This window comes from Phyllobates terribilis, unplaced genomic scaffold, assembly GCF_046119375.1.
Source record: "Phyllobates terribilis strain yellow unplaced genomic scaffold, ASM4611937v1 Scaffold_12__6_contigs__length_324123572, whole genome shotgun sequence".
NCBI lineage: Eukaryota > Metazoa > Chordata > Amphibia > Anura > Dendrobatidae > Phyllobates > Phyllobates terribilis.
In genome coordinates, this window is record NW_027362772.1 from 129,456,699 (window position 1) to 129,484,020 (window position 27,322).

The following is a 27,322-nucleotide window of genomic DNA, read 5'->3' on the forward strand; positions in this document are numbered from 1 at the left end:
GCCAGTACTCCCGGGAGGGTCTACCTTATAATCATCAGTAAAGACTCTGAACTGCACTGCAAAGACTCTGAGTCGTTCCTGCTGCGCTCGTGCACCATCACACCCATCATCCACACTCACTGCTCTGAGGCTATACTCCTCCCGTGGGGAGTTATCCCATTCTCTGCTGCGCACACAACACCAGCCTCAGCGGTCTGCCTCGCAGCGGTGGTACTCCCTGACCGCAATCCACGGGTGGTGCAGTCGGACAATTAACCTCAAAACCTAAGAAAGAATGCCACTGGTTTGACCAGCCTGAGCCACGGGACCGGGTCACCGCCACGGAGACTACAGACCCCAGAGACCCGGCACCGGGTATCCCACACATGTGTACACACGGCCCAGGGGGCGCGTCACATGCAGTACAGCATATTACAAACATAAGTCCCATTATTGGGGAGTGGGTCTCCCATAGTATTTGCTTATGCCTTGCAAGCAAAAGCTGCCAAAATTAGGACGGAGCAACTTGCAATGCCCCTTACAAGAGCCATGCAGTACAGCATATTACAAACATAAGTCCCATTATTGGGGAGTGGGTCTCCCATAGTATTTGCTTATGCCTTGCAAGCAAAAGCTGCCAAAAATTAGGACAGAGCAACTTGCAATGCCCCTTACAAGAGCCATGCAGTACAGCATATTACAAACATAAGTCCCATTATTGGGGAGTGGGTCTCCCATAGTATTTGCTTATGCCTTGCAAGCAAAAGCTGCCAAAAATTAGGACGGAGCAACTTGCAATGCCCCTTACAAGAGCCATGCAGTACAGCATATTACAAACATAAGTCTCATTATTGGGGAATGGGTCTCCCATAGTATTTGCTTATGCCTTGCAAGCAAAAGCTGCCAAAAATTAGGACGGAGCAACTTGCAATGCCCCTTACAAGAGCCATGCAGAACAGCATATTACAAACATAAGTCCCATTATTGGGGAGTGGGTCTCCCATAGTATTTGCTTATGCTTTCCAAGCAAAAGCTGCCAAAAATTAGGATGGAGCAACTTGCAATGCCCCTTACAAGAGCCATATAGTACAGCATATTACAAACATAAGTCCCATTATTGGGGAGTGGGTCTCTCATAGTATTTGCTTATGCCTTGCAAGCAAAAGCTGCCAAAAATTAGGACGGAGCAACTTGCAATGCCCCTTACAAGAGCCATGCAGTACAGCATATTGCAAACGTAAGTCCCATTATTGGGGAGTGGGTGTCCCATAGTATTTGCTTATGCCTTGCAAGCAAAAGCTGCCAAAAATTAGGATGGAGCAACTGGCAATGCCCCTGACAAGAGCCATGCAGTACAGCATATTAGAAAACATAAGTCCCATTATTGGGGAGTGGGTCTCCCATAGTAATTGCTTATGCTTTCCAAGCAAAAGCTGCCAAAAATTACGACGGAGCAACTTGCAATGCCCCTTACAAGAGCCATGCAGTACAGCATATTACAAACATAAGTCTCATTATTGGGGAGTGGGTCTCCCATAGTATTTGCTTATGCCTTGCAAGCAAAAGCTGCCAAAAATTAGGACGGAGCAACTTGCAATGCCCCTTACAAGAGCCATGCAGAACAGCATATTACAAACATAAGTCCCATTATTGGGGAGTGGGTCTCCCATAGTATTTGCTTATGCTTTCCAAGCAAAAGCTGCCAAAAATTAGGACGGAGCAACTTGCAATGCCCCTTACAAGAGCCATGCAGTACAGCATATTGCAAACGTAAGTCCCATTATTGGGGAGTGGGTGTCCCATAGTATTTGCTTATGCCTTGCAAGCAAAAGCTGCCAAGAATAAGGACGAAGGAACATGCAATGCTAGCACCCTGGTGGTATAGTGGTGGTGGAGGCTGAGGATAAGGAGAAGAAGATAAAACAGCCAAAACGAGGAAGCGTATACCCATGTGTGGGTGTGAAGCGCTGCATGTGAATACACCTCCCGAAATAACACAGTGGATTTGACTTTATGTTACTCTGCAGTCATTTGGTGGTGATGAGAAGTCTGGCCCAATCCAGCCCTTGTTCATTTTGATAAGGGTCAGCTTGTCAGCATTGTCAGTTGACAGGCGAGTGCGCTTATCAGTTATAATTCCCCCAGCGGCACTAAAAACATGCTCCGATAACACGCTAGCGGCAGGGCAGGCCAGGACCTCCAAGGCATACAGAGCGAGTTTATTCCAAGTGTCCAGCTTGGATACCCAATAATTAAAAGGCACAGAGGAATCACGGAGGACGCTGGTACGGTCGGCAAGGTACTCCCTCACCATCTTTTGAAACTTTCCACTCTTTGTGAGAGTACCCCGCGCCTCAGGGCCTGTAAGCTGGGCGGGTGTCAGAAAACTGTCCCAGAACGTTGACAGTGTTCCCCTGCCTCTGCTGGATTGGAGTTGCATCTCTTTCGCATGTACACCTTTGTTGGGCAACGAACTGTGACCTCTGCCGCTAGCGTGTTCAGATGGGAATTTTTTTAAGAGTTCTGCAGCAAGGGCCTTCTGGTACTGCCCCATTTTTGTAGACCTCTCCACCTCAGGAATAAGAGAGTGAAAGTTCTCCTTGTAGCGGGGGTCTACAAGTGTCACCAACCAGTAATGACTGTCACCCAACATTTTGACAACGCGAGGGTCACGGTTAAGGCAGCGTAACATAAAGTCAGCCATGCGTGCCAGACTGGTAACGGGCAAGATTTCCGTGTCCTCTCCAAGATGACGACTGACCATGCTCTCCTCCTCCTCCTCCTCTCCCCCCCCCCCTCAGGCCACCCACGCTGAACCGATGGCATGACACTTGTACAGGTACTACCGCCTACAACGCATGATAGCAGCTCCTGTTCTTCCTCCTCCTCCTCCTCCTCCTCTCCCTCATTGTCCCCCAATGCACGTTGGGATGAGATGAGGCTGGTCTGTGTGTAATCGCCCGCTACGGCTTCTTGATCCATCTCATCATACTCTGGCTGCAATGCCTCCTCTTTAATTCTCTGCAGAGAGCGTTGCAAAAGACAGACAAGTTGGATGCTGACACTAATGATGGCGTCATCGCCACTCACCATCTTGGTGGCCTCCTCAAAGTTTGTCAGGATGGTACATATGTCAGACATCCAGGTCCACTCCTGAGGTATTATGTGTGGAGTCTGACCTGAATATCGACGGCCTTGTTGCAGCTGGTACTCCACAACTGCTCTCTTCTGCTCCCAAATCCTTTGCAACATGTGGAGGGTAGAGTTCCAACGTGTGAGGACATCACACACCAGTCGTTATGCCGGAAGCTGCAAACGCTGTGGCAACACAGCAAGGGCGGCGGAAGCTGTAGCCGACTTGCGAAAATGAGCTGACAGGCGGCGTACTTTCACGAGCAGATCTGGCAACTCGGGGTACGATTTAAGAAACCGCTGAACCACGAGGTTAAGCACATGAGCCAGGCATGGTACGTGTGTGATCTCACCTCGCCTCAGAGCCGCCACCAGGTTACGACCATTGTCACACACGACCATGCTGGGATGTAGGTTCAGCGGTCTCAGCCACAGATCTGCCTGCTCTTTCAGAGCTGTCCACAACTCACAAGCAGTGTGAGGTTTATCACCTAAGCTTATGAGTTTAAGCACAGCCTGTTGCCGCTTGGCGGAGGCAGTACTGCAATGCTTCCAGCTTGTAACTGATGTGGTGATATCTGAGATGGAGGCTGAACATGAGGAGGAGGAGGAGGAGGAGGATGCGCAGGAGCTGTACACTGTGGGGGCAACTCTGACTGACATAGGGCCCGCAATCCTCGGTGTGGGGAGGATGTGTTCCGTCCCAAGGTCCGACTGGTTCCCGGCTTCCACTATGATTACCCAGTGTGCCGTCAGGGAGATGTACCGTCCCTGGCCACAAGTACTTGTCCACGTGTCCGTTGTCAGGTGGACTCTCCCAGTAACTGCGTTATTGAGGGCACGGCAGATGCTATGGGACACGTGCTTGTGTAGGGCGGGGATGGCACACCTGGCAAAATAGTGTCGGCTGGGGACCGAGTACCGAGGGATGGCCACCGCCATAAGATTGCGGAAGGATTCCGTCTCCACCAGCCTAAAAGGCAGCATTTCCAACGCAAGCAGTCGTGAAATGTGCGAATTTAGGACTGTGGCCTGTGGGGCGTTAGCTGCAAATTTCCGCTTTCGTTCAAAGGTCTGGGATATGGACAATTGAACGCTGCGGTCGGACGTGGACGTGGACGTTGATGCTGTTTCTTGAGAAACTGCCATAACAATTGAAGACTGAGAGGAGGGGGCATCTTTGCATGCAGTATGGACAGGGGATTGCCTTGCACACACAACAGGGGGTTCTAATGCACGCACAACAGTGGAAGAAGCAGTCATGACACCCGCTGACACTGGTCGTGGACCATGGGTTTTGCCCCACAAAGTCGGGTGCTTTGCTGCCATGTGCCTGATCATGCTGGTGGTGGTCAGGCTGGTAGTTTTGTCACCCCTGTTGATGCTGGCATGGCAGGTGGAACATATGGCCTTTTTGGGGTTTTCAGCAGAGTCTTTAAAAAAATTCCAGACTCTGGAAGACCTACCGCTTGTACTGGCAACGTCCCTCGTGTTGGTGTTACGGGGAACGGTCGCCTGCCTTCTGTCTGCGGCCACCACACTGCTTCTTCCTGCCTATTGGGGTACTCTGCCTCCCTCCCCCTGTGTACTGCTGGCCTCACTCTGCATGTCCTCCTTCCACGTTGGGTCAGTTACTAGATCATCCACCACTTCCTCCTCTTCCACTTGCGCACCACGATCCTCCTCCTCACTTTATGGCAATTGTGTCTCGTCATCGTCTACCTCTTGTGACAGATTGCCAACGTCGACTTCCTGTGGCCGTGGCTGTTCAAATATTTGGGCATCGCAACATGGGATCTCCTCTTCCACCACTTCAAGCGTATCAGGCGAGGGGCCCAAATATGGAAATGGACCAGTGAACAGCTCTTCAGAGTGTCCAAGTGTGGGATCACTTGCTGTCTGACGACACTCAGCATGGTGGGAGGAAGGAGCATCAGGGTGAGGAGGAGAATGCGGTCGAGACTCACGGCTACTAAGAGTTGACGGTGTGGAAGACAGACCGGAGGTGGTGGTGCCCAGGTAACTGGAAGTATTATCTGCTATCCAATTAATAACCTGTTCACATTGATCAGTTCTCAATACTGGTGTTGTTCTGTGCTTCCCTAGTAATTTGGTCAAGAAGTGGGAGCGAGAAGATGTGGCTGTTGGTTGTGGCACATTTTCACCTTGGCCATGGCCCCGTCCTCTGCACGAACCATCACCAGAACGTACACTTCCACGTCCCTTGCCACGCACCTTGCCCATTGTAAATGAAGTAAAATAGCTTACACTTGCACTATCAATGGAAAAAGGGTAATAAAGAGTAGATTAGGACCGTGGTAGAGGAAAACCACAGTTATTGTTTACTAGGGTATACCACGCTTTTTTAAATAGAGATATTTGCGGCTGAACAGTGAGCGACACACTCAAACTGCTTTTTTTTTAGATACCAAAGGCCCAAAACTGGATAGTACAGCGATTTGACACGTGGAACTGCGAAACCACACTGGGATGTCGGGCCTACACAAGACTATTTTCAACAGATATATTTTTTTGTCACAACAGTCAGGAGACACTACTGTTTTTCTTTACGGAAAAAACTACCAAAAGCTGAATAATAGAGATTTTTTACCGTGGGATGGCAAAACCACAGTTATTGTTTACTGGGGTATACCACACTTTTTTAAATAGAGATATTTGCGGCTGAACAGTGAGCGACACACTCAAACTGCTTTTTTTTTAGATGCCAAAGGCCCAAAACTGGATAGTACAGCGATTTGACCCGTGGAACTGCGAAACCACTCTGGGATGTCTGGCCTACACAAGACTATTTTCAACAGATATACAGATATATTTTTGTGTCACAACAGTTAGGAGACACTACTGTTTTTCTTTACGGAAAATATACCAAAACCTGAATAATAGAGATTTTTTACCGTGGGATGGCAAAACCACAGTTATTGTTTACTGGGGTATACCAGACTTTTTAAATATATAGATTTGCAGCTGAACAGTGAGCGACACACTCAAACTGTTTTTTTTTTTTAGATACAAATGGCCCAAAATGGATAATACAGAGGTTTGAACCGTGGAAGTGCAAAACAACACTTCTGTTTCTCTAGGCTACACCAGACTATCTTCAACAGTTATATTTGTGTCTGAAAAATTAGAGACACGCTTTTTTTTTGGGGGGGGGACACCAAAAGGTTAATAAGACGGGTATTTGTACAGTGTGAAGGAGGAAGAAAAAAGGAGGATTTAGATGAAAAAAAAAGGATTTTTCCTGGCCCCCGACATCTGGTGCTAAGTCCAGCAATTTCAGCAACAGGAGCACACAGGACTGTAATGCAGCGTTTGCTGGTATAACCGCTGTGTCTCCTATACAGCCTGCCTGCCTGGTATCTGAGATGGATATTAGTCCTGAAAAGGACTGTTTGTTTGTTCTGGCAGCCTTTACAGACCCTAAATCAGCAGCGCTGTCCCTACACTGTCTAATCCGGAGCGACTGTGTCCAAGATGGGGGCGCCCAGTTTTAAATACTCGAGGTGACGCTGTGCGGCCAGCCAATCACTGTAATGCCCACAACCAACATGGCTGCAGCATTACAGTGACTGGCTGGCAATCCCTGCATGTTCATTGGCTCTGTAAAGAGCGCCAAACATGCTGGGCGGAGACCCGAGCTTCCGCCCGAGTAACCCAGAAATGCTCGGTGCTCGCCGAACATCCCGAGTAGCGTGATGCTCGGGCGAGTACCGAGCAGTGTCGAGCATGTTTGCTCAGCACTACTCTCTAGCAATCCTACGAGAATTTCTCACTGAAATTTTCATTGGTCTTTCAGACCTTATCTTGACTTCCACAGTTCCTCTTAACTGCCATTTCTTAAATTTAATTTCACGCTGAGGAGAGGGAAATTTGAAAATGCTTTGCTATCTTCTTATAGCCTTCTCCTGCTTTGTGGGCCTTCACCATTTTCATTTTCAGATAGCTTCTTAGAATAACCCATAGCTGCTGTTTTGGGTACAATTTTAGAGGAGTCTGGATTTTTATAAAGCTGGGAAATTTGCATCACCTGGCCTTTACTAATGATGATAGTGAACGAGCCATGACAGTAACAGGCTAATTAAGGCATGAAACCTTGATCAAAGTTATTTGAGCACAAAAATCTCAAAGGGATCCCAAACTTTTGCATTAGCCCATTTTACTTTTTGTAATTTTTAAAATGTAAAAGATGATAATATACTGTATATATATTTGTCTAAAATACAAAGGAAATGTGTCTTCTTTAACTTTAGAACTTTTAGAGATCATTTCATCCTCAAGTTGCTTAACTGTTCACAATAACAATAATTTTGAACAGGGGTGCCCAAACTTTTATATGCCACTGTAGTTCTCCAGGTCAGTATGATTATGGTGATACCTAATATATTTTTTATATTTTCACTGCTGAAAACAAAATCCAAACTTTGTTAAAACAACAAAAACAAAAAATGGACCTGCAGCCATTTTCCGAGACCCATAATGTTTTTGTTTTTCCATCACCGGAGATGTACGGGGCATTCTCTTTTCCATGGCGCACTGGTGTTTATTTTCTTACTGTGTTGGGGTAAAAATCATATTTTTTTCACATCTTGAATCACTTGCAGTGGTGTGGTGACCAAAATAACGCAATTCTGGCATTTCAAATTGTGTTTTCCTCTTTTCAGTATTTACTGATCGTGTTAATTAATCTTATAGTTTGATAGATCAGACTTAAGATCACTGTGACATCAAATATGGTAGATGTTTTTTTTTTCATTTCTTTATTTTTCACTGGGTAAAAGGGAAGTGATTTGAATTTGAACTTTTTTTTAAAGGGAAACTGTCATGTTCCCAAATGCTATTATTCTGCAGATATGGGGTTAATCTGCAGGTTAATAGCATTCTAAAGCTGCCCGGCAACAGCAATGAAAGCCAGACTTCTAGGAGGAAATTAATTTTATTCTTCCCAGCAGCCTCCGGCTTTCAGTCATACAGGTGTGCCGGCGCAGCTTCAGTCACCGATCAGTACATAGTGAGCGGTGGCTGTAAGCACACCCTGGCACTTTGAAAGCAGTATCTCTAGCGCTTCAGTGCAGAGCGAGATGTCAGTCACTATACCAAGGTGTACGTACAGCCGTTGTTCACTATGTACAAAGCATTGACTGATGCCACGTCGGCCGTGCCTCTATGACTGACAGCTGGAAGCAGCTGGAAGGAAAAAAGTTAATTTCATCCCAATAGCCGAGCTTTCAGTGCTGCGTCAGGGCAGCTTTATTACTCTATTAACCTGCAGATTAACCCCATATCTGCAGGTTAAGAGCATTTGTGGATATGACAGGTACCCTTTTAATATTTTTAAAAACTTTTTATTTTTACACTTCAATTTATTTTTTAGTCCCTTGGGGAACATGAACCATTGACTGTTTGATTGCTTGTAATATGCACTGGACGTCACAGAAGAATTAATATGGCAGGTTCGGAGCAGTCGAGTAACTGGCATTTAAGAGGTTAACAGAGGTATAACTGACATTGCTGTTTCAGCAAATGCTAGCTATGTGATATAGTGTGCATCTGCCCTTTATGGACCAGTCTCTGCTTTTGAGCCCACTGCAAATACCCTGACACCCTCCCTGACATAATAGTACTCTATGGATCATCAAAGAGTTAAACTACATTTTGGCTTTATGGAATATACTTATAAAACGAAGGCTCTTGGCACTCAAATTAGCCAAATCGAAAATTAATTAAAAACTGCTGAAATATGAACATGTAAAGTACACAGGAAAGTGTTGCAGCAAGTTAACTCCTAGCATATTGCTGAGAAGGTCTTGAAGAAAAAACTGGTTTGAAGGTGTGTGACATATCACAACTTAACTACAGTATCTATTTTACAATTTTCATCAGTTCCTGTTTTGTTCTTTTTAAGCTGTCGTGATCCAGTGTTGCCTGTAGTTTCTGCAAAAGGAAAACATCACATTAGATTATATAGGACACATATTTATATCAAGATCTACTATTTTACCCCTCAACTCTAACCCTCTGGGGTGGATTAATTTAGTTTTGACACCATTTTGAATGGATTTTCTTTTAGAGAGGAAATATGTTCTAAAAGTAAATAGTCAAGCATAAAATTGTATAAACAATCATATAACAATATACATTCCTCATTTCTTGCTTTTGAAATGTTTTTTTAGGTCATATATACAGTCAGAGATCCTAAAGATGCCGCAGTATCCCTTTATTATTTTTCAAAAATGTGTACAGTCTTTAAAGATCCAGAAAGTATGGATAGTTTTCTAGAGGAATACTTAACTGAAAACAGTAAGTAATTAAAATTAATGTAAGCAAACAAAATTGTTAGTTATAAGCATCGTCTCAGTTCTCATATTTAATCCATTACAGTGCCATATGGATCTTGGTTTAATCACGTCAAGGGATGGATGGGATTGCTGGGAAAAGATAACTTTATGTTTCTCACCTATGAAGATCTTCAGAAGGTAAATCTTTAATATGAAATTATTGACATGTAGAGGAAACAGTCTTATGAATATGCATTGTAAGTATAGAAATAAAAAAAGAGGTTCAAAAAATAATATAATAGATTTAACGGGGTATTCCCATCTCCAAGATCCTATCTCAATATGTAGTAGGTGTAATCAGGGCCGGACTGGCCATCTGGCAATTCTGGCAAATGCCAGATGGGCTGATGCCAACTGTGGGCCTCTCCTTCAGGTACACCTGCATGACTGAAACTGATGGTTCCTGGGAGAAATAAAATGTATTTTGTCCCGGGTGCCACACATTCAGTATAGCGGCTGGGCACCTTCATAATACTATTAATATGCAGATTAACCCTATATCTGTAGGTAAATAGAGTTATCTGACCTGACAGGTTCCCTTTAAACTTCACAGTGTTATTCTGGATTCACAGCAGTTTGCATTCTGTAAATGTGATGTAGATCTTGAGCAGTCCACAAAAATTGATGAACATATATTACATTCACTTCATAGCAAGTGGGCCTGTGTGCTCGCAAATGCCAGGGCTGAATTTAAGTTCCAGTCCGATCCTGGGTGTAATAATAAAAATATTAGAATTGTAGTATAGTTCTTCTGATTCGCTATGTCGCTTACCTCATTTAGAGCATTGCAGTAGCTTAGGTATCCATGGTTATAACAACTAACAGCTGTCTAACTAAGCTACTGCCTTAGCATGTGTGAAGTAAGTGAAATAGCAGATCTGAAGAATTATACTACATTTCTTATTGGAGTTATTTGCTAATATTATTAATATTACACCTATTACATATTGGGATAAGGTCTTGGAGATAGGAATACCATACAAGTAGTGATTAAAGAGAACCTGTCAGAATGAGTTTGTAACAAAGTAAATACATGGCTGTAATGGCTCTGTAATATTGATTACATTGATACCTTTAGCGAAGAAATGCACTTTCTGGTTCTTCCTTAATATTTAACCACCATGTTTTCTGCTAATTACATTTCGTGCACAAGGGCCGGGCTGTGCACTGGGTCTTCTCTGTGATTGTCCAGCTCCTCTGCCTGCTTCCTCTTTTTGAAGTGGAGATTTCAATCAGAGCAGGGAGGTCACTGACAAAGATAGGTGGAAGAGGAATCAAAGATAGGAAGGAGAAGACCCAGTGCACAGTCCGGCCCCAGTGCACTGAAATCTAATTAGCAGAAAACTTAAAATGCTGATGAAAAATGAACAACAAAGTAGATTTCTTCACTAAAGGCATCAATGTAATCAGTATTACAGAGCCATTACTGCCATGTTTTTACATTGCAAAATCATGCTGACAAGTTCTCTTTAAAAAGAAAGATAGCTATAGATGTCTATGATGGCTCTCTGCATTTTAAAACTTTGGAGCCAGTGAAGCAAAAGAGTCAAAGTCTGATGGCCGTCTTCATTAGTAGTGATCATTATTCTTGGGCGTCTCCTTTCAATAAGTGTGGTTCACCATAAATGTGTATTCTGTAAAAAAAAAAAAGCATAATAAAGTGGCTGCCTCATAATCATAACCCTGGTATAAAATGATTTTGGTGCCAATGATGTCTGAACAGTTTTATATTAATCTCATATGCTGAACTCCAATCATGGACTTCTCCTGGAAGTTCATCTTACAGTTCTTGGAGTCTGGAGAGAAAGAGAGAGAAAGAGAACTGAAGTTCAGTTGGGAACCAGAACCCGAACTTCCATGGGTCCATTCATCCCTAATGAAGATGAAAATAGCTTTTAGATGACTTCAGAATTCGGTTAGATAATCTGAATAACTGAGGTAATACATCATAGCATGCCATCATAGAGCAGAGCTAGAAAACAGCGAGACATACAGTAATGAGGGTAGTAACTTGTAAGTTGTAAGTGCATTCTTAGGATGCACTTACACTCTATGGCCGTTCATGCATTGAGGTTTCTACCGGCTGTGGGTGGCCAATGATTACACTATTTTCAAATAAAATTATGTAGTAATTTGCAAACAGCATGAACAGAGTTTTGGCCTCATGTGTCCGGTCATAGTGTGTGAAACACCAGATTGCTCATAGGAGCAAATAGATCCAAGATTAAGGGATGTCCAAATATAATAACTTTTATATAGATAATTTAAAAAAATAAATCAAAGGATGTAGTAATTGTTAAAATTCTTGCAGCATGGATCCATTCAAATACAGCCTACACAGGTATCAGGTATTATAGCAACACATTCTCACATATATATACACCCCGTACCACAACTGCAGCCTGTGTGTAAACTGTACTCATTGGGTGTCTCTATTGCTGCTAGTTAGATGGATTCCTATTGCATATTAAAAGAGCTGTATAACCACCCCAACAAGTTTCACCCTCATAGTCTTCCTCAGGGGGCTTGTGGCTACAGTGATTCTCCAAAAATCGCATAGGATCTTTTAAAGTCTTTGTCCCATGTTCATTGGTTCTCAGATAGGGCCAATTCTGTAAGGCAACATATCCATCCAATAGGAAAACACTATCAACAACGACTCACACTCAGTCTACCATTCAAAGGCATGCAGTCATTGGGGGGGTAAGATAAAAAAAACTCACATCCCAGAACGTCACTATGAGTCATAGGTAGAGGCTAATTACCTTCTAATACGTCAGACACTATACAGATCGTCCTTTCATCAGAAAATCCCTCATTCAGACCACAGAGGTTCCTGGAATTTAGCCTATAGATCCACCTGGATTTCTCCTGTAAAAGCAGTCTATCCAGGTTCCCTTTTCTTGGACCAATATACTAGGGACCTGGGAGAAATTGGAAGCAGAGGAAAACCTCTGTCTCTAAATCATGGATGCAAACAAGATGCAAACAAGATCAAACGAGATGTGGAATATCTCCTTTGATGGTCAATCATCTATGCATGGTTACACATTTGAATACAAAAGAGATGAATGCAAGACCAGCTATGTTAGGAAATCCAGTGATCACCCCAATGGAAAGTACAAACACTATACAAACATCAATTAATGGTGTAAATATACCACAGACAACAATGGTGTCACACAATACCCCAATAACGACTTAGCATTCAGTGTCACAAAATGCTGTCACATCATCTCAAGTGCAAGTACCTACCCTCTCGGCACCTTTGGTGTAGCAAAATATGGGAATCCCATCTCAGATACACACGCATCCTCAATCGAATACTCTAAATCAAATTACCATTCACCCACCCACTGTAACAACAATGACACCTTTTCCTATCTTTACAGGTTATACACAATCAGATGTATTGAAAGAATTAGGAAGTGGGGAGCAGGGACAACCACAACTATGTCCACCTTTATCACCTCTTAAACCTAAAAGCAAGAACACTCCCCCTTTTTCTCAATATCATAACATAGATGTATTTGTTACTATGGTCGAGAATGATATTACAAAACTGACAAAAAACAAGAATAGGAGGGAGAGGAGGAACAGAAGGCTTTAGAGGATTTACATCAAAAGCAGATTTAACGATTAAACCCTCCGACAAACGGGGTAATTTTGTTCTTATGGATACCAGTGATTACATAAGGATGGTTAAGGATCTTCCGGATGATAAGGAAATGTATGCAGTATTGGATAATGACCCTACCCAAATGTATATAAAGGAATTGGAGGATTTGTTGAAAGAGGCATTAATGGAGGAATTAATTGTGGAGGATGAGTTGTGAAGGGGTATGCGGCAGAGCAAGAAGAGACCACCGGACTAAAAACGCTCCAACGGGATTTATTAAGGCAGGCAGCATACCAAATCAAAAATCCAAGTTATTCCTAAGGTTCATAATAAGTCCACAATCACCGACGGGCGTGAGGTCTTGCCGCAGCTAAGAGCCCCCACACTTCTTCCTCCAGAGATCTCCCAACACAACACTGGTCACGCGTAAGTCCATTGTCTTGGGCTACCGGGAACAGCCCAAGGGTAGGGGAGGAGAGGTTTCCTCCCTCCTAGTCGATGGTTTAGTCCATGGCATGGCTCCGATGTGTCTATAAAGATGTGTACTGTGAGTTCTCCCCCTGCTTAAGAGAACAATGGGGAGTCCTCTAGCGGTGTTGACTCAAGCCCATGTTAAATTATGGTTGAGGAACAAAGATCTGGGAAAGAGCATTGGTATTTACATCACATCATGACATTTTATACAGAAATGCAGGACAGGGAAAATGATGTACCATGACAATTCCTTCCCCTCCAATTTTGTGTACGTACGAGGGACCTCTACAGGTCGCTTGTTAAGTACACACAGGCAGGGCTGACCGGACTCAGGGCTCCTCCTGCCTGGACAGTCCATCTGCATTTTGGTGTTGGCTGCCTCTTCTATACTGTACTGTAAAGTTATAGGGTTGCAGAGCCAGGCTCCATCGTAGTAAGCGTCCATTGTCCCCAGAGGCTCTGTTCAGCCAAGTGAGGGGATTGTGATCAGTAACCACAGTGAATTCTCGTCCATACAGATGCGGCTTTAGTTTCCGGAGGGCCCACACTATAGCCAGACATTCTTTTTCTACAGTTGCATAGGCCACTTCTCGGTCCAGCAGTTTCCTGCTGAGCTAGGCGACGGGGTGCTCGTGCCCCACTGCATTCACCTGGCTGAGTACAGCTCCCAATCCATAAGCAGAGGCGGCCATCTGCACAATGAATCGCCTCTTGTAGTCCGGAGCAGCCAGAACAGGGTCACAGACCAGGGCATCCTTCAGCCAGTTAAAAGCCTCCTCACAGGCTGGAGTCCAGATTACCAGCCTGGGCATCGTTTTCTTGGTCAGGTCGGTAAGAGGCTTGGCCACAGTGCTAAAATGAGAAACAAATTTTCGGTAGTAGCTAGCAGTGCCCAAAAAAGCCATAACTTGTTTCTTAGTTTGGAGTACAGGCCAGTCTCTAATAGCCTGGATTTTTGCAGGTTCTGGATGGAGCTTCCCTCCCCCTACTCTATGCCCTAGGTACTGGACTTCACCCATCCCCAATTGACATTTATTGGGTCGAATGGTTAGGCCGGCTGCAAGAATCAGGTCAAGAATAACGGCTACTTGATTCAGATGTTCCTCCCATGTCTGGCTGAAGACGGCGATATCATCTAAGTAGGCACAAGCAAAGTCCCCACATCCCCGGAGGATCTGATCTACCATTCTCTGGAAGGTTGCCGGGGCATTTTTCATTCCAAAAGGCATGCTTAGAAATTCATACAGACCAAAGGGGGTTATAAAAGTGGACCGTCCTCTCCCTTCCTCCGTCAGAGGAATTTGCCAGTATCCCTTACTGAGATCTAAGGTAGTGACATATCGGGATCCAGCCATTCGGTCTAGAAGTTCGTCAATATGGGGCATTGGGTAAGGATCACTGACAGTATGTTCATTAAGTCGTCTGTAGTCCACACAAAATCGAGTACTCCCATCCTTCTTTGGTACTAACACCACAGGAGAGGCCCAAGGGCTATGAGAGACCTGGATTACCCCCAGCTGTAACATCTCCTCTAGTTCGTGCTGCATGGTATTTCGAACTGATTCAGGTACCCGGTAAGGAGCCTGTTGTATGGGACGGATACCCTGAGTGTCTACATGATGTTGGGTGACGGTGGTTCGACCTGGTTGAGATGAGAAAGCAGCCTGTCTCTGTTGAAGCACTCCCAGCATCTGGTCTTTCTGTAAGGGGTCCAGGTGATCTCGCAGAGGAACCTGTTTCACAGTGGACGGGGCTCTCGTGGCTTCCACGAGATCCGGTAGGGAGTCCTCTTCCTTGGGACTGTCTTCTGAAGCTAGCCAACAGCTTGCTATCATTGGAAGGTTCCGGTCGTGGTATTCCTTAATCATATTCACATGGACAGTCTTTTGTCTTAGTCCCTGATCATCTAGAGCAAGAAGGTAATTGGTGTCATTTAGTTTCTTGAGAACCCGGAAGGGACCCTCCCACGTGGTCTGCAGTTTATTTTGTGGATGAGGAATAATCATTAAGACCGGTTGTCCTTCTACAAACTCCCGATAGCGTGCTTTACGGTCATACCAGGTCTTCTGTCGGGTTTGAGCCATATGCTCATGACTCTGGGTGAAACTAGCAAGTTGAGCCAGGGTTTCTCACAGCTTTAGGACATAAGGGACAACAGGGGCGCCTGTATCTTCAACTTGCCCCGCCCAGTATTCATTGAGCAGAGTTAAGGGTCCTCGGACCTTTCTTCCATAGAGGAGTTCAAAGGGGGAAAACCCGGTGGACTCCTGAGGAACTTCCCGATAGGCAAAAAAGAGATGGGGTAGGTATTTCTCCCAGTCTGAATCTCTGTCCGTGAAGGCCCTCAGCATATTCTTCAGAGTGCCGTTAAATCGTTCACAAAGTCCATTTGTTTGTGGATGATACGGTGTCGTTCGAATCGCTCGTACTCCACAGGTGCGCCACAGACACTGGACTAGTTCTGACATGAACTGGGAGCCTTGGTCCAACAAGATCTCACTGGGAAATCCTACTCTGTTGAAAATGGTAACCAGGGCCTCGGCCACCTTGGCTGCAGAAATACTGGACAAGGCCACAGCTTCCGGATATCGGGTGGCGTAGTCCACAACAGTGAGAATGTACTGCTTTCCTGATCTACTTGGCTTAGCTAGAGGCCCAATGATATCAACAGCTACTCTTTGAAATGGCTCTTCTATGATAGGGAGTGGTTGCAGAGGGGCCTTTGGGTGATCTCCGGGTCGCCCTCTACGCTGACATATATCGCAAGTTCGGCAGAAATGTGCCACTGCCTGAGAAATCCCTGGCCAATAGAAGGTTTGAGTCAATCGCCTCTCGGTGCGGGTTTTGCCTTGGTGGCCCAGAGTAGGGATATCATGAGCAAGGTGTAGTAGGGGAATCCTGTATTTCTGAGGAACAATCATCTGTTTGTTACAAGTCCAGGGCTTATCGGGGAGGCAGCATTGGTAACCCTATACAAAAGTCCATTTTCTCGGATAATCCTTTCCCTGTTCTCCCCTAACTGCCCTGTCTCAGCTCATGCTCTAAAACTAGATAGGGTGGGGTCAGTATCGACCTCTTGTCGAAACTGAACTCTATCCCAGGTATCACTCACATTGTCCCCACAAGAAGAATCACTCACCGGCGGTGTCGGCGGTTCTGGTGGCCTCATTTCCATGAATGAGTTGTATGCATCCCCATCTGCTGCTCTCTTGGCTTGACTTCTGGTTACCACACCGACGAAGTGGCAATGCAGATGTCCCACATCATTTCCTAAAAGAACGTCTGCGGGGAGGCCGTTCATCACACCGACCACGCATTGTTTGGCCCCAAGGCCATAATCCAGGGTCACCCTCGCTCTTGGAATATATCTCTGGGTGCCTCCAGCCAATTCAATGGCAATTCCTGGTCCCTTTTGAATTGCTTCTGGGTGAAGTACGCGGGGATCGGCTATGGTGAGAAAAGCCCCAGTGTCACGGAAGCCAACAACCTTTTGGCCATCCAGCACGACCTCCTGTAGATGTTTGTGCTGACGGTCAGAAGAACAGGTGGCTGGGGTTCGCACCCCATAGACTCCTGGTATGGGAACCAGGGTATCGGAGTCACTTGGCAAGTCGTCAGGGACTGAATCCAGCTCTTCTCCTGGTGAGGGTGTCTGTAGATAATGAACCGGCAAAGGCGGTCTGTAGCTGTGCTGCCTCCGAACACCTGGACATTGGAATTGCAGATGCCCAGGATGCCCACATCTATAACATCTGCGCTCTGGGACTCTTCCTCCACGTCGTAGTCCCGAAGGCGGAGCAGGAGTAATGCGAGGCACAGTCACGCGAAAGTCACCATGAGTGGATGGTCTATTGGGATGGTGAGTATGGGAGGCCGAAGGATCAGGGGCCGCCATCGTCAGGGGGCTGGTAGTTCTTTTCTCACTGGGTAGTAATTTTTTCCATTGAGGTTTGATGGTGAGAGCCTCATCCACTAGAGCTGCAGCTTCCTCCACCGTGGCTGGTCTCCTTTCACGCACCCATTCTCGGATCTCAGCGGGACACTTGAAGTAAAACTGCTCTTTCAAGATGACCTGGAGGAAGGCCCCCCAAGTTAAGGCCTCCTCTCCCTCCAGCCAGCGATGACATATTTGTTTGAGTCTGTGGGCATACATCTTGAAGGACACCTCCTCATCACAGGCCAAAGTACGAAACTGGGTCCTATAAGTGTCTGGGGTCACAGCGTAGTGTTCCAGAATAGTCTGTTTAATGTCTGCATACTCACAGTCCCCCCGAGGTTCCATAGCTCTATAGGCTGCGGCAGCTCCACCTTCTAAGAGCCCCACCAGATGTCGGACTCGCTCCCTTTCTGGGACTTCCATTAATCGACACTGGAGCTCAAAGTCCTGGAAGAAGCCCTCAATGTCACCTGCAGCCTCCTGGAACGGCTTGAAATCTTTGCGGGACACTCTGGGGAGTTCCCTCATGGTGGGTGCTGGGGTTACAGTCTGTCTGGCGCTTCTAGCTGCTTCCAAAGCTATCTGCCTCTCCAGCAATGCCATCTCCTTAGCTCATCGCATGACCTCCATCTTATAGTCTGTGGAGACCTCCTCTCTCATCATTGCCATCTCCTCCTCGTACCACACAGCCCACTGACTTTTTTGGTTATTTACCTCTGCCTGTCGCCTTTCCTCCATTGGCCGAGGAGGTGCTTCCTCAGCGTCCTCTTGCAGGCGAACTCCTTCCAAAGCCTCAGTTAGCTGCTCCTTTGAGAGTCCCTTGTAGCTGACCCCCAGTTCACGGGCCTTTGTTTGTAAGCTCACCACAGTCCAGTTCTTGTACTCTGAGGCTCTGGTTCCAGCAGTTGATGGGCCGTTGTCCTCCATTCCTTCTGCTCTGATCCCACCGCTGCCAACCAGTTTGTGATGGGGTATGCGGCAGAGCAAGAAGAGACCACCGGACTAAGAACGCTCCAACAGGATTTATTAAGGCAGGCAGCATACCAAATCAAAAATCCAAGTTATTCCTAAGGTTCATAAAAAGTCCACAATCACCGACGGGCGTGAGGTCTTGCCGCAGCTAAGAGCCCCCACACTTCTTCCTCCAGAGATCTCCCAACACAACACTGGTCACGCGTAAGTCCATTGTCTTGGGCTACCGGGAACAGCCCAAGGGTAGGGGAGGAGAGGTTTCCTCCCTCCTAGTCGATGGTTTAGTCCACGGCATGGCTCCGATGTGTCCATAAAGATGTGTACTGTGAGTTCTCCCCCTGCTTAAGAGAACAATGGGGAGTCCTCTAGCGGTGTTGACACAAGCCCATGTTTAATTATGGTTGAGGAACAAAGATCTGGGAAAGAGCATGGGTATTTACATCACATCATGACATTTTATACAAAAATGCAGGACAGGGAAAACGATGTACCATGACATGAGTTCCAGGTTCTCTTGAATCGACAACCTACTTTGCCAACTTTTTATTTTTTATGCCCTCCCCAAAACTCATAAAAGAGTGAATCCAATAGCAGGGAGGCCGATCGTGTTGGGTAATAATTATCTGACCAAAGGAGCGAGTAGATATCTGGATGAGATCATGGTTCCTTTTGTACAATCCCTTCCATCCTTTATCTGGGATACTAAGGATCTTGTGGCTAAATTAAGGGGTATCACAGTTTGTGAAACTACTGTATTGGCCAGTTTAAATTTTGAGGCCTTATACAGTATTATTGACCAAGAATTGGTCCTGGGAACTAGGGGTACACAATATGTTTCACATAACTCCTTCACTATTGCACTGTTACGATTTGTGTTAAAGCGCACCTGTCAGCAGTATTGTGCTCAGTAAACTACATACACTGTCAGATGGGTGACATTACACTGATTAAAATTATAACTTGGTTGATGAAATCCGTCCTGTGGTTCTTGTGTATTCTTTACTTTTAGTTTGGAGATAATGATATGCTCGCATGAGCGATGATATTGGAAATGGCCGCAGATGAATGGAGAATGTGACGGGGTTAAGTCCACAGTGCGCAAGCGCTGTGACGTAGCGGCATCACCGGATTGATAAGTATTTATATGACAAATTGTTACCTGGGGCCCATAGCGCTTATCGTAAGATATGTACATCTGCGTGTTCCCCAAATGAGAGGATGGATAGCACAACAACCAGACGCATGTGCAGAGTCACAGAAGTGGAAGCACTCTTACTGGATATGTGTGATCAGCTAATGAACGATTTGTATAGCGTCTGACGTATTAGAAGGTAATTAGCCTCTAGCTATAACTCCTAGTGACGTTCTGAGATGGGAGGTTTGTTTATTTTACCCCCCTCCACCCAATGAGTGCATGTCTTTGAATGGTAGACTGAGTGTGAATCGTTGTTGATAGTGTTTTCCTATTGGATGGATATGTTGCCTTACAGAATTGGCCCAATCTGAGAACCAATGAACATGGGACAAAGACTTTAAAAGATCCTACACAATTTTTTGGATAATCACTGTAGCTACAGTCCCCTGAAGAAGCCAGTGAGGGCGAAACTTTTTAGGGTGGCTATACAGCTCTTTTAATATGCAATAGGAATCAATCTAACTAGCAGCAATAGGGACACCCAATGAGTACAGTTTACGCACATGCCGCAGCTGTGGTACGGGGTGTATATAAATATATATGAGAATGTGTTGCTATAATATCTGATACCTGTGTAGACCATTTTTGAATGAAGTAGAATGGATCCATGCTGCAAGAATTTTAACATATACTACATCCTTTCATTTATGTTTTTAAATTATCTAAATAAAAGTTATAAGAGCAATCTGGTGTTTTGGATAATATTATCCCTTAAGGGATGTATGCACTTTCTTTGATGTTGGTCGCAGTGGTCTCACCATAAAAGTAGAAACGTAAAAATTTAATTTCTTGCCGCATATTATTATGCTAAATATTGGATTTTCCTAATTGGCAACAGGATCTACGAGGAAGTGTGATTAAGATTTGCAAATTTCTTGGAAAGGAGTTAGATGATGAAGCAGTGGACTCTGTGGTGGAAAATGCTTCCTTTAAGAAAATGAAACAGAACAATATGGCTAATTTCGCTCTCTTGCCACCTGGTTACATGAATCAAGAGAAAAGCCCATTTATGAGAAAAGGTAAAAACTGAACACCATATTGAGAAAAAAATATGTATAGTCAAGGCCATATCATGTCCTAGGCACTCTCTATCATGCCTTCTACTGGCAAATCAGACTGAAGGTTTGCGCACCAAGTGTCTTTATCTGCCATACTCCGTCTGCAAGTTGCCTGAAAAGCTTAAAAAAAAAATTAGCCCGACCCATCCTTCACATGGCCCCAGCTTTTTTTTGTGTTTTTCAGTTCGGTATGGTCTATGACCTGCCTGAAAAAGTGCTAAACAAACTCTAAAAAGTGTGAACATATGCACGACAATGTTAAAATGATTTGCTGTTCATATGTTCAACTTTTAGAACTTCCATTTACTGTTTCAGGCTTTCAAAGATGTCAAGTGGTTAAAAGAATTGACTTGTCCAAAATGGGCAAGAAAAAGATGTCTGGGAAAAATTGATCAGAAAGATGAGAGAAAAGACATTGGCATGTCCTGAATAGTCTTCCACCTAAAAAATTGTGGGGTTTGCAGACATTTAAAAGGCCGATACCCTAAGAGACACAAATACACATAAGACTGTGTGTCCACTATGCGTTTTTTAAGTGTTTCCGTAGCGGCAATTCCGCCGCAGAAACGCTTAAAAAATGCTTAGTATAGGTCTGCAATGTTCCCCAATGATAATCCGCATGTGCTGTGCACATGCTGCGGAAATTTCTGCTGCGGATTATCATTGCGGAAAAATCCTCAGCACTACCAAGTATTTTGCGTAATCGCTGCGTTTTTGCCACCATTGACTTGCATTGAATCGGTTAATATCCGCATGACTACATGTGCACATGCGGATATTAAGCGATTCAATGTGCGGATGGTACCCGGGTCTGGAGAAGAGGAGACTCTCATCCAGACCTGGGTACCATAGTACCTGTAAAAAAAAGATTTTAAAATAAAAAATAAACATATTTACCTTCTGATGGCCCCCTGTCTCCTTAGCGATGAGTCTTGGCTCCCCGGCAGCTCGCGATGGTCTAAAAGGACCTTCCATGACGTCATTTAGTCATGTGACAGGTCACATAACTTAATGACGTCAAGGAAGGTCCTTCTAGACCACTGCGAGCTACAGGGGAGCCAAGACACATCGCTAAGGAGACAGGGGGCCATCAGAAGGTGAGTATAATGTTTATTTTTTATTTTTTACCATTCTTTTTAACTATTAACTTGGTCACACTATATAAATCCATGCCGGTTGCTTGGATTTATATAGTGTGACCAAGTTGTCAAGCACTTTTCCAAGTGATGCTAAAATTACTTGGAAAAGAGCTTGACAACCCGCATGCGAAATCGCATGTGAAGAACGTGGGACATACTGTACGCTTGTCCCTGGCAGAAAAGCGCATGTAAAATCCAGAGCAATTCTGCATCGTGGGCACATAGGCTTAGACTAATGGTGGCAAAATCAAATCAAGTCAATATCAAAGGATTCAGATGACAGTCTAATATGTATGGGTGCCTCAGACTGATGATTGTTGAGGGAGATAAGAATCCGGTGTGTTATGAGTGACTCGCTCTCCCTGAGCAGTGGGGTACTCGGAGCTGGGCCTTGCAGATGTCGCAGGGGGGATGCAGTCGTGGCCTTGGCCCGTTCCGTGCCCAGGGCTGTCACCTGAAAAATGGGCTTCTTTGCGATGAGTGGTTGTTTGACTACTCCACCTGTGGTTTCTGGTGAAGGCCACCAGCGCTTCAACAGTCCTCTGAGGCTGGTGTTCTGGCAGCTTGATTGGTACTACTCCCCACAGGTGGAGTAGGCCTCAAGGCAGTGTTTGGTGAACTGTATGGAGGTATGGTGGGTTCAGTGCCGCGCAGGAATAAACAAGCGGAGGCGGTGAATGAAGTCATCCGGGTCTTTACTCACTTTAGATGCACTTTCAGCAGCAAAGCTTTTCTCTGCTACACACGGCGTACTGCAGCCACTGGGTAGGGTGTTCAGCACTTCCCAGGTAGATCAGGAGCACCTGTCAAGACCCTGCTGGTGTGTTCCTCTCCTTCTTATCTCCTCCCGTTTGTGTTCCCCCCTGGGATCCACTAAGCAGCCGGGCTTTTCCAACAGTGACGTGAAGTACACAGTCAGATATCGGGGGCCGGTCACCCCTCTTGCAGCAGGAATCCCTCTGGCTAAGCCATAGTGAAGAATACAGGTGGCGACTGCGCTCCGTCCGTATCCCCCTGGGATCCTTTTGCCTGTGGAGCCTATCTCCTCTGCTCACCTCCAAGGCCTTCTTAGAACAGGACCCTGACCGGGCAGAGACACTGGTTAAATCTGACCCGCTCCTCGTCTCAAGGCCAGAGAACAAGGACCGTGAATCTTCAGCCAGCTACAGACTCTTGCTGGACCCTGACAGAAGACCACAATCAAAATACCTTGAACTAAAGATGGCCACATATTATATATGATTCTATAAGTGCTTCCTGTAAGTGTTTCCTCCACCCTCACCCACTACTTGGTTCCCCCTATCTTTGGTTCCCCCCATCTCCTCTATCCCGGGCCGGGGCAGCACCCTGGTGCATTTAGGCCCCCTACAGGACAGGAGTGGTGTAGTGTTGAGTGTGAAGTGGGGTCCTGAGTGATGCTCCATCCTTACCTGGAAGAGGAGATACCACACCTCTATCTGAGGTGCAGTACCCCTATGGCGACTGAACCCTCAGGGGCGCCACATGTCAGATTTCAGATCCTTTTATTATATAACAGATAAGTCGCCACCAGAGATGTTCAGTAGCAGTTCTCTCATAGAAAACATATGAGTACTCTGCAAAGTGGGAGAGATAGTGCAAGATAGCTGCTAGCTGAATAATCTGACAGCTATCAAAAGTGTATGGGGGCTTTAGTAAAACATGTGTTCAGCTGAGATATATGGCCCCACGGAGATGGCTGTATTTTCAGTCTCTGTGATGTCCATGTGTGCCACGCACAACAGACTGACCCTATAATGATTAGTAATGAGAGAACGTGCTCACCACTGCTCGGTACTCACCCGAGCATCACTGTGCTCAATAAGCTCGGCGAGTATTTCCGGGTTGCTCAGGAGGGAACTCGGGTCCCCTCCCAACATGTTTGGCTCTCTTTAGAGAGCCAATGAACATGCAGGGATTGCCTGTCATGCACTGTAATGCCGAAGCCATGTTGGTTGTGGGCATTACAGTGATTGGCTGGCCGCACAGCATCATCAGGTCTATATAAGACCTGGCGCCACCATGCTCGTCACAGTCTACCCTGGAAACATGCAGAGTAGGGGGAGCTGCTGCTGCGTCACGGAGATAATTGTTTGTTTATAGTTAGTGTAGGTAATCCACAACATATATCTATATCCATCTGAACTAACAGTCCTTTTGAGGACTAATCCAGCTGCATATATTCAGTCGTAATAGCAGGAGTTAGGCAGGGAGGCAGGGTATGTAGCAGACTGCAGCACAGGATCACACAGGATACAGCACAAGAGGGTCCATTGAACATCCTGCTAGTATAGTTACTCCACAACAAATATATGTATATATATACAGTGCCTACAAGTAGTATTCAACCCCTTGCAGATTTAGCTGGTTGACACATGCGGAATTAACTTGGCATTGTGACATTTGTACTGTAGATCAGCCTGGAAGTGGGAATTGCACTGCAGCAAATTTTGTTTTTGTTTTTTTTTTTTGTTTTTTTTTAAAGTGTTAAAAGTTAATTCAGAGTGTCATTTATTATTCAACCCCTCAAACCACAAGAATTCTGTTTGGTCCCCCTAAAGTATTAAGAAGTAGTTCAGGCACCAAGAATAATGAGCTTCACATGTGTGGATTAAAGATCTCTTTTGCCAGCCTTTTCTGACTATTTAAGACCCTCACCAAACTTGTGAATAGCACTCAGACATGGTCAACATGGGAATGACAAAGGAGCATTCCAAGGCCATCAGAGACAAGATCGTGGAGGGTCACAAGGCTGGCAAGGGGTACAAAACCCTTTCCAAGGAGTTGGGCCTACCTGTCTCCACTGTTGGGAGCATCATCCGTAAGTGGAAGGCTTATGGAACTACTGTTAGCTTCCACGGCCTGGACAGCCTTTGAAAGTGTCCTCCCGTGCCGAGGCCAGGCTTGTCCAAAGAGTCAAGGCTAACCCAAGGACAACAAGGAAGGAGCTCCGGGAAGATCTCATGGAAGTGGGGACATTGGTTTCAGTCAATACCATAAGTAACGTACTCCACCGCAATGGTCTCCGTTCCAGACGAGCCCGTAAGGTACCTTTACTTTCAAAGCGTCATGTCAAGGCTCGTCTACAGTTTGCTCATGATCACTTGGAGGACTCTGAGACAGACTGGTTCAAGGTTCTATGGTCTGATGAGACCAAGATCGAGATCTTTGGTGCCAACCACACACGTGACGTTTGGAGACTGGATGGCACTGCATACGACCCCAAGAATACCATCCCTACAGTCAAGCATGGTGGTGGCAGCATCATGCTGTGGGGCTGTTTCTCAGCCAAGGGGCCTGGCCATCTGGTCCGCATCCATGGGAAGATGGATAGCACAGCCTACCTGGAGATTTTGGCCAAGAACCTCCGCTCCTCCATCAAGGATCTTAAGATGGGTCGTAATTTCATCTTCCAACAAGACAACGACCCAAAGCACACAGCCAAGAAAACCAAGGCCTGGTTCAAGAGGGAAAAAGTCAAGGTGTTGGAGTGGACTAGTCAGTCTCCTGACCTTAACCCAATTGAAAACTTGTGGAAGGAGCTCAAGAATAAAGTCCACATGAGACACCCAAAGAACCTAGATAACTTGGAGAAGATCTGCATGGAGGAGTGGGCCAAGATAACTCCACAGACCTGTGCCGGCCTGATCAGGTCTTATAAAAGACGATTATTAGCTGTAATTGCAAACAAGGGTTATTCCACAAAATATTAAACATAGGGGTTGAATAATAATTGACCCACACTTTTGTTTAAAATTTAATAAAATTCAACTGAGCAACATAACTTTTTGGTTTGTAAGATTTATGCTTCTGTTCATAAAACCTACTCTCGTTTGCAGTTTGAAGGCTCTAACTTATTTGCATCTTATCAAACCAGCTAAATCTGCAGGGGGTTGAATACTACTTGTAGGCACTGTATATATGTATGTATGTATATATATATATATATATATATATATATATATATATATATATATATATATATATATATATATATATATATATATATATATATATATATATATATATATATATATATATATATATATACACACTGCATTTTCATGACTTTGAGAATTGTACATTTACACTGAAGGCATCAAAACTATGAGTTAACACATGTGGAATTATATACTTAACAAAGAAGTGTGAAACAACTGAAAGTATTTCTTATATTTTAGGTTCTTCAACGTAGCCACCTTTTGCTTTGATGACTGTTTTGCACACTCTTGGCATTCTCTTGTTGAGCTTCAAGAGGTAGTCACCGTTAATGGTTTTCACCTCACAGGTGTGCCCTGTCAGGTTTAATAAGTGGGATTTCTTGCCTTATAAATGGGGTTGGGACCATCAGTTGTGTTGTGCAGAAGTCAGGTGGATACACAGCTGATAGTCCTACTGAATAGACTGTTAGAATTTGTATTATGGCAAGAAAAAAGCAGTTAAGTAAAGAAAATCGAGTGGCCATCATTACTTTAAGAAATGAAGGTCAGTCAGTCCGAAAAATTGGGCAAACTTTGAAAGTGTCCGCAAGTGCAGTTGCAAAAACCATCAAGCGCTACAAAGAAACTGGCTCACATGAGGACCGCCCCAGGAAAGGAAGACCAAGAGTCACCTCTGCTTCTGAGGATAAGTTTATCCGAGTCACTAGCCTCAGAAATCGCAAGTTAACAGCAGCTCAGATTAGAGACCAGGTCAATGCCACACAGAGTTCTAGCAGCAGACACATCTCTTCAACTACTGTTAAGAGGAGACTTTGTGCAGCAGGCCTTCATGGTAAAATAGCTGCTAGGAAACCACTGCTAAGGACAGGCAACAAGCAGAAGAGACTTGTTTGGGCTAAAGAACACAAGGAATGGACATTAGACCTGTGGAAATCTGTGCTTTGGTCTGATGAATCCAAATTTGAGATCTTTGGTTCCAACCACCGTGTCTTTATGCGACGCAGAAAAGGTGAACGGATGGACTCTACATGCTTGGTTCCCACTGTGAAGCATGGAGGAGGAGGTGTGATGGTGTGGGGGTGCTTTGCTTGTGACATTGTTGGGGATTTATTCAAAATTGAAGGCATACTGAACCAGCATGGCAACCACAGCATCTTTCAGTGGCATGCTATTCCATCCGGTTTGCGTTTAGTTGGACCATCATTTATTTTTCAACAGGACAATGACCCCAAACACACCTCCAGGCTGTGTAAGGGCTATTTGACCAAGAAGGAGAGTGATGGGGTGCTAGGCCAGATGACCTGGCCTCTACCGTCACCAGACCTGAACCCAATCAAGATGGTTTGGGGTGAGCTGGACCGCAGAGTGAAGGCAAAAGGGCCAACAAGTGCTAAGCATCTCTGGGAAATCCTTCAAGATTGTTGGAAGACCATTTCTGGTGACTACCTCTTGAAGCTCATCAAGAGAATGCCAAGAGTGTGCAAAGCAGTCATCAAAGCAAA

The 27,322-nt window shown here is 45.1% G+C and overlaps 1 protein-coding gene across 9 annotated transcripts in view; it reads left to right on the forward strand.

Annotated features, from left to right (window-relative positions):
• The window catches only part of LOC141172265 (sulfotransferase 2B1-like), a 462,870-nt gene that overhangs the window by 319,104 nt on the left and 116,444 nt on the right, over positions 1-27,322 (forward strand). For all 9 annotated transcript variants that reach the window (XM_073656276.1, XM_073656274.1, XM_073656278.1 and 6 more), the window contains 3 exons: positions 9,303-9,429; positions 9,511-9,605; positions 20,503-20,683. In XM_073656276.1, coding sequence (XP_073512377.1) covers positions 9,303-9,429; positions 9,511-9,605; positions 20,503-20,683 — 403 coding nt within the window. The remainder of the gene's footprint in view (positions 1-9,302; positions 9,430-9,510; positions 9,606-20,502; positions 20,684-27,322) is intronic.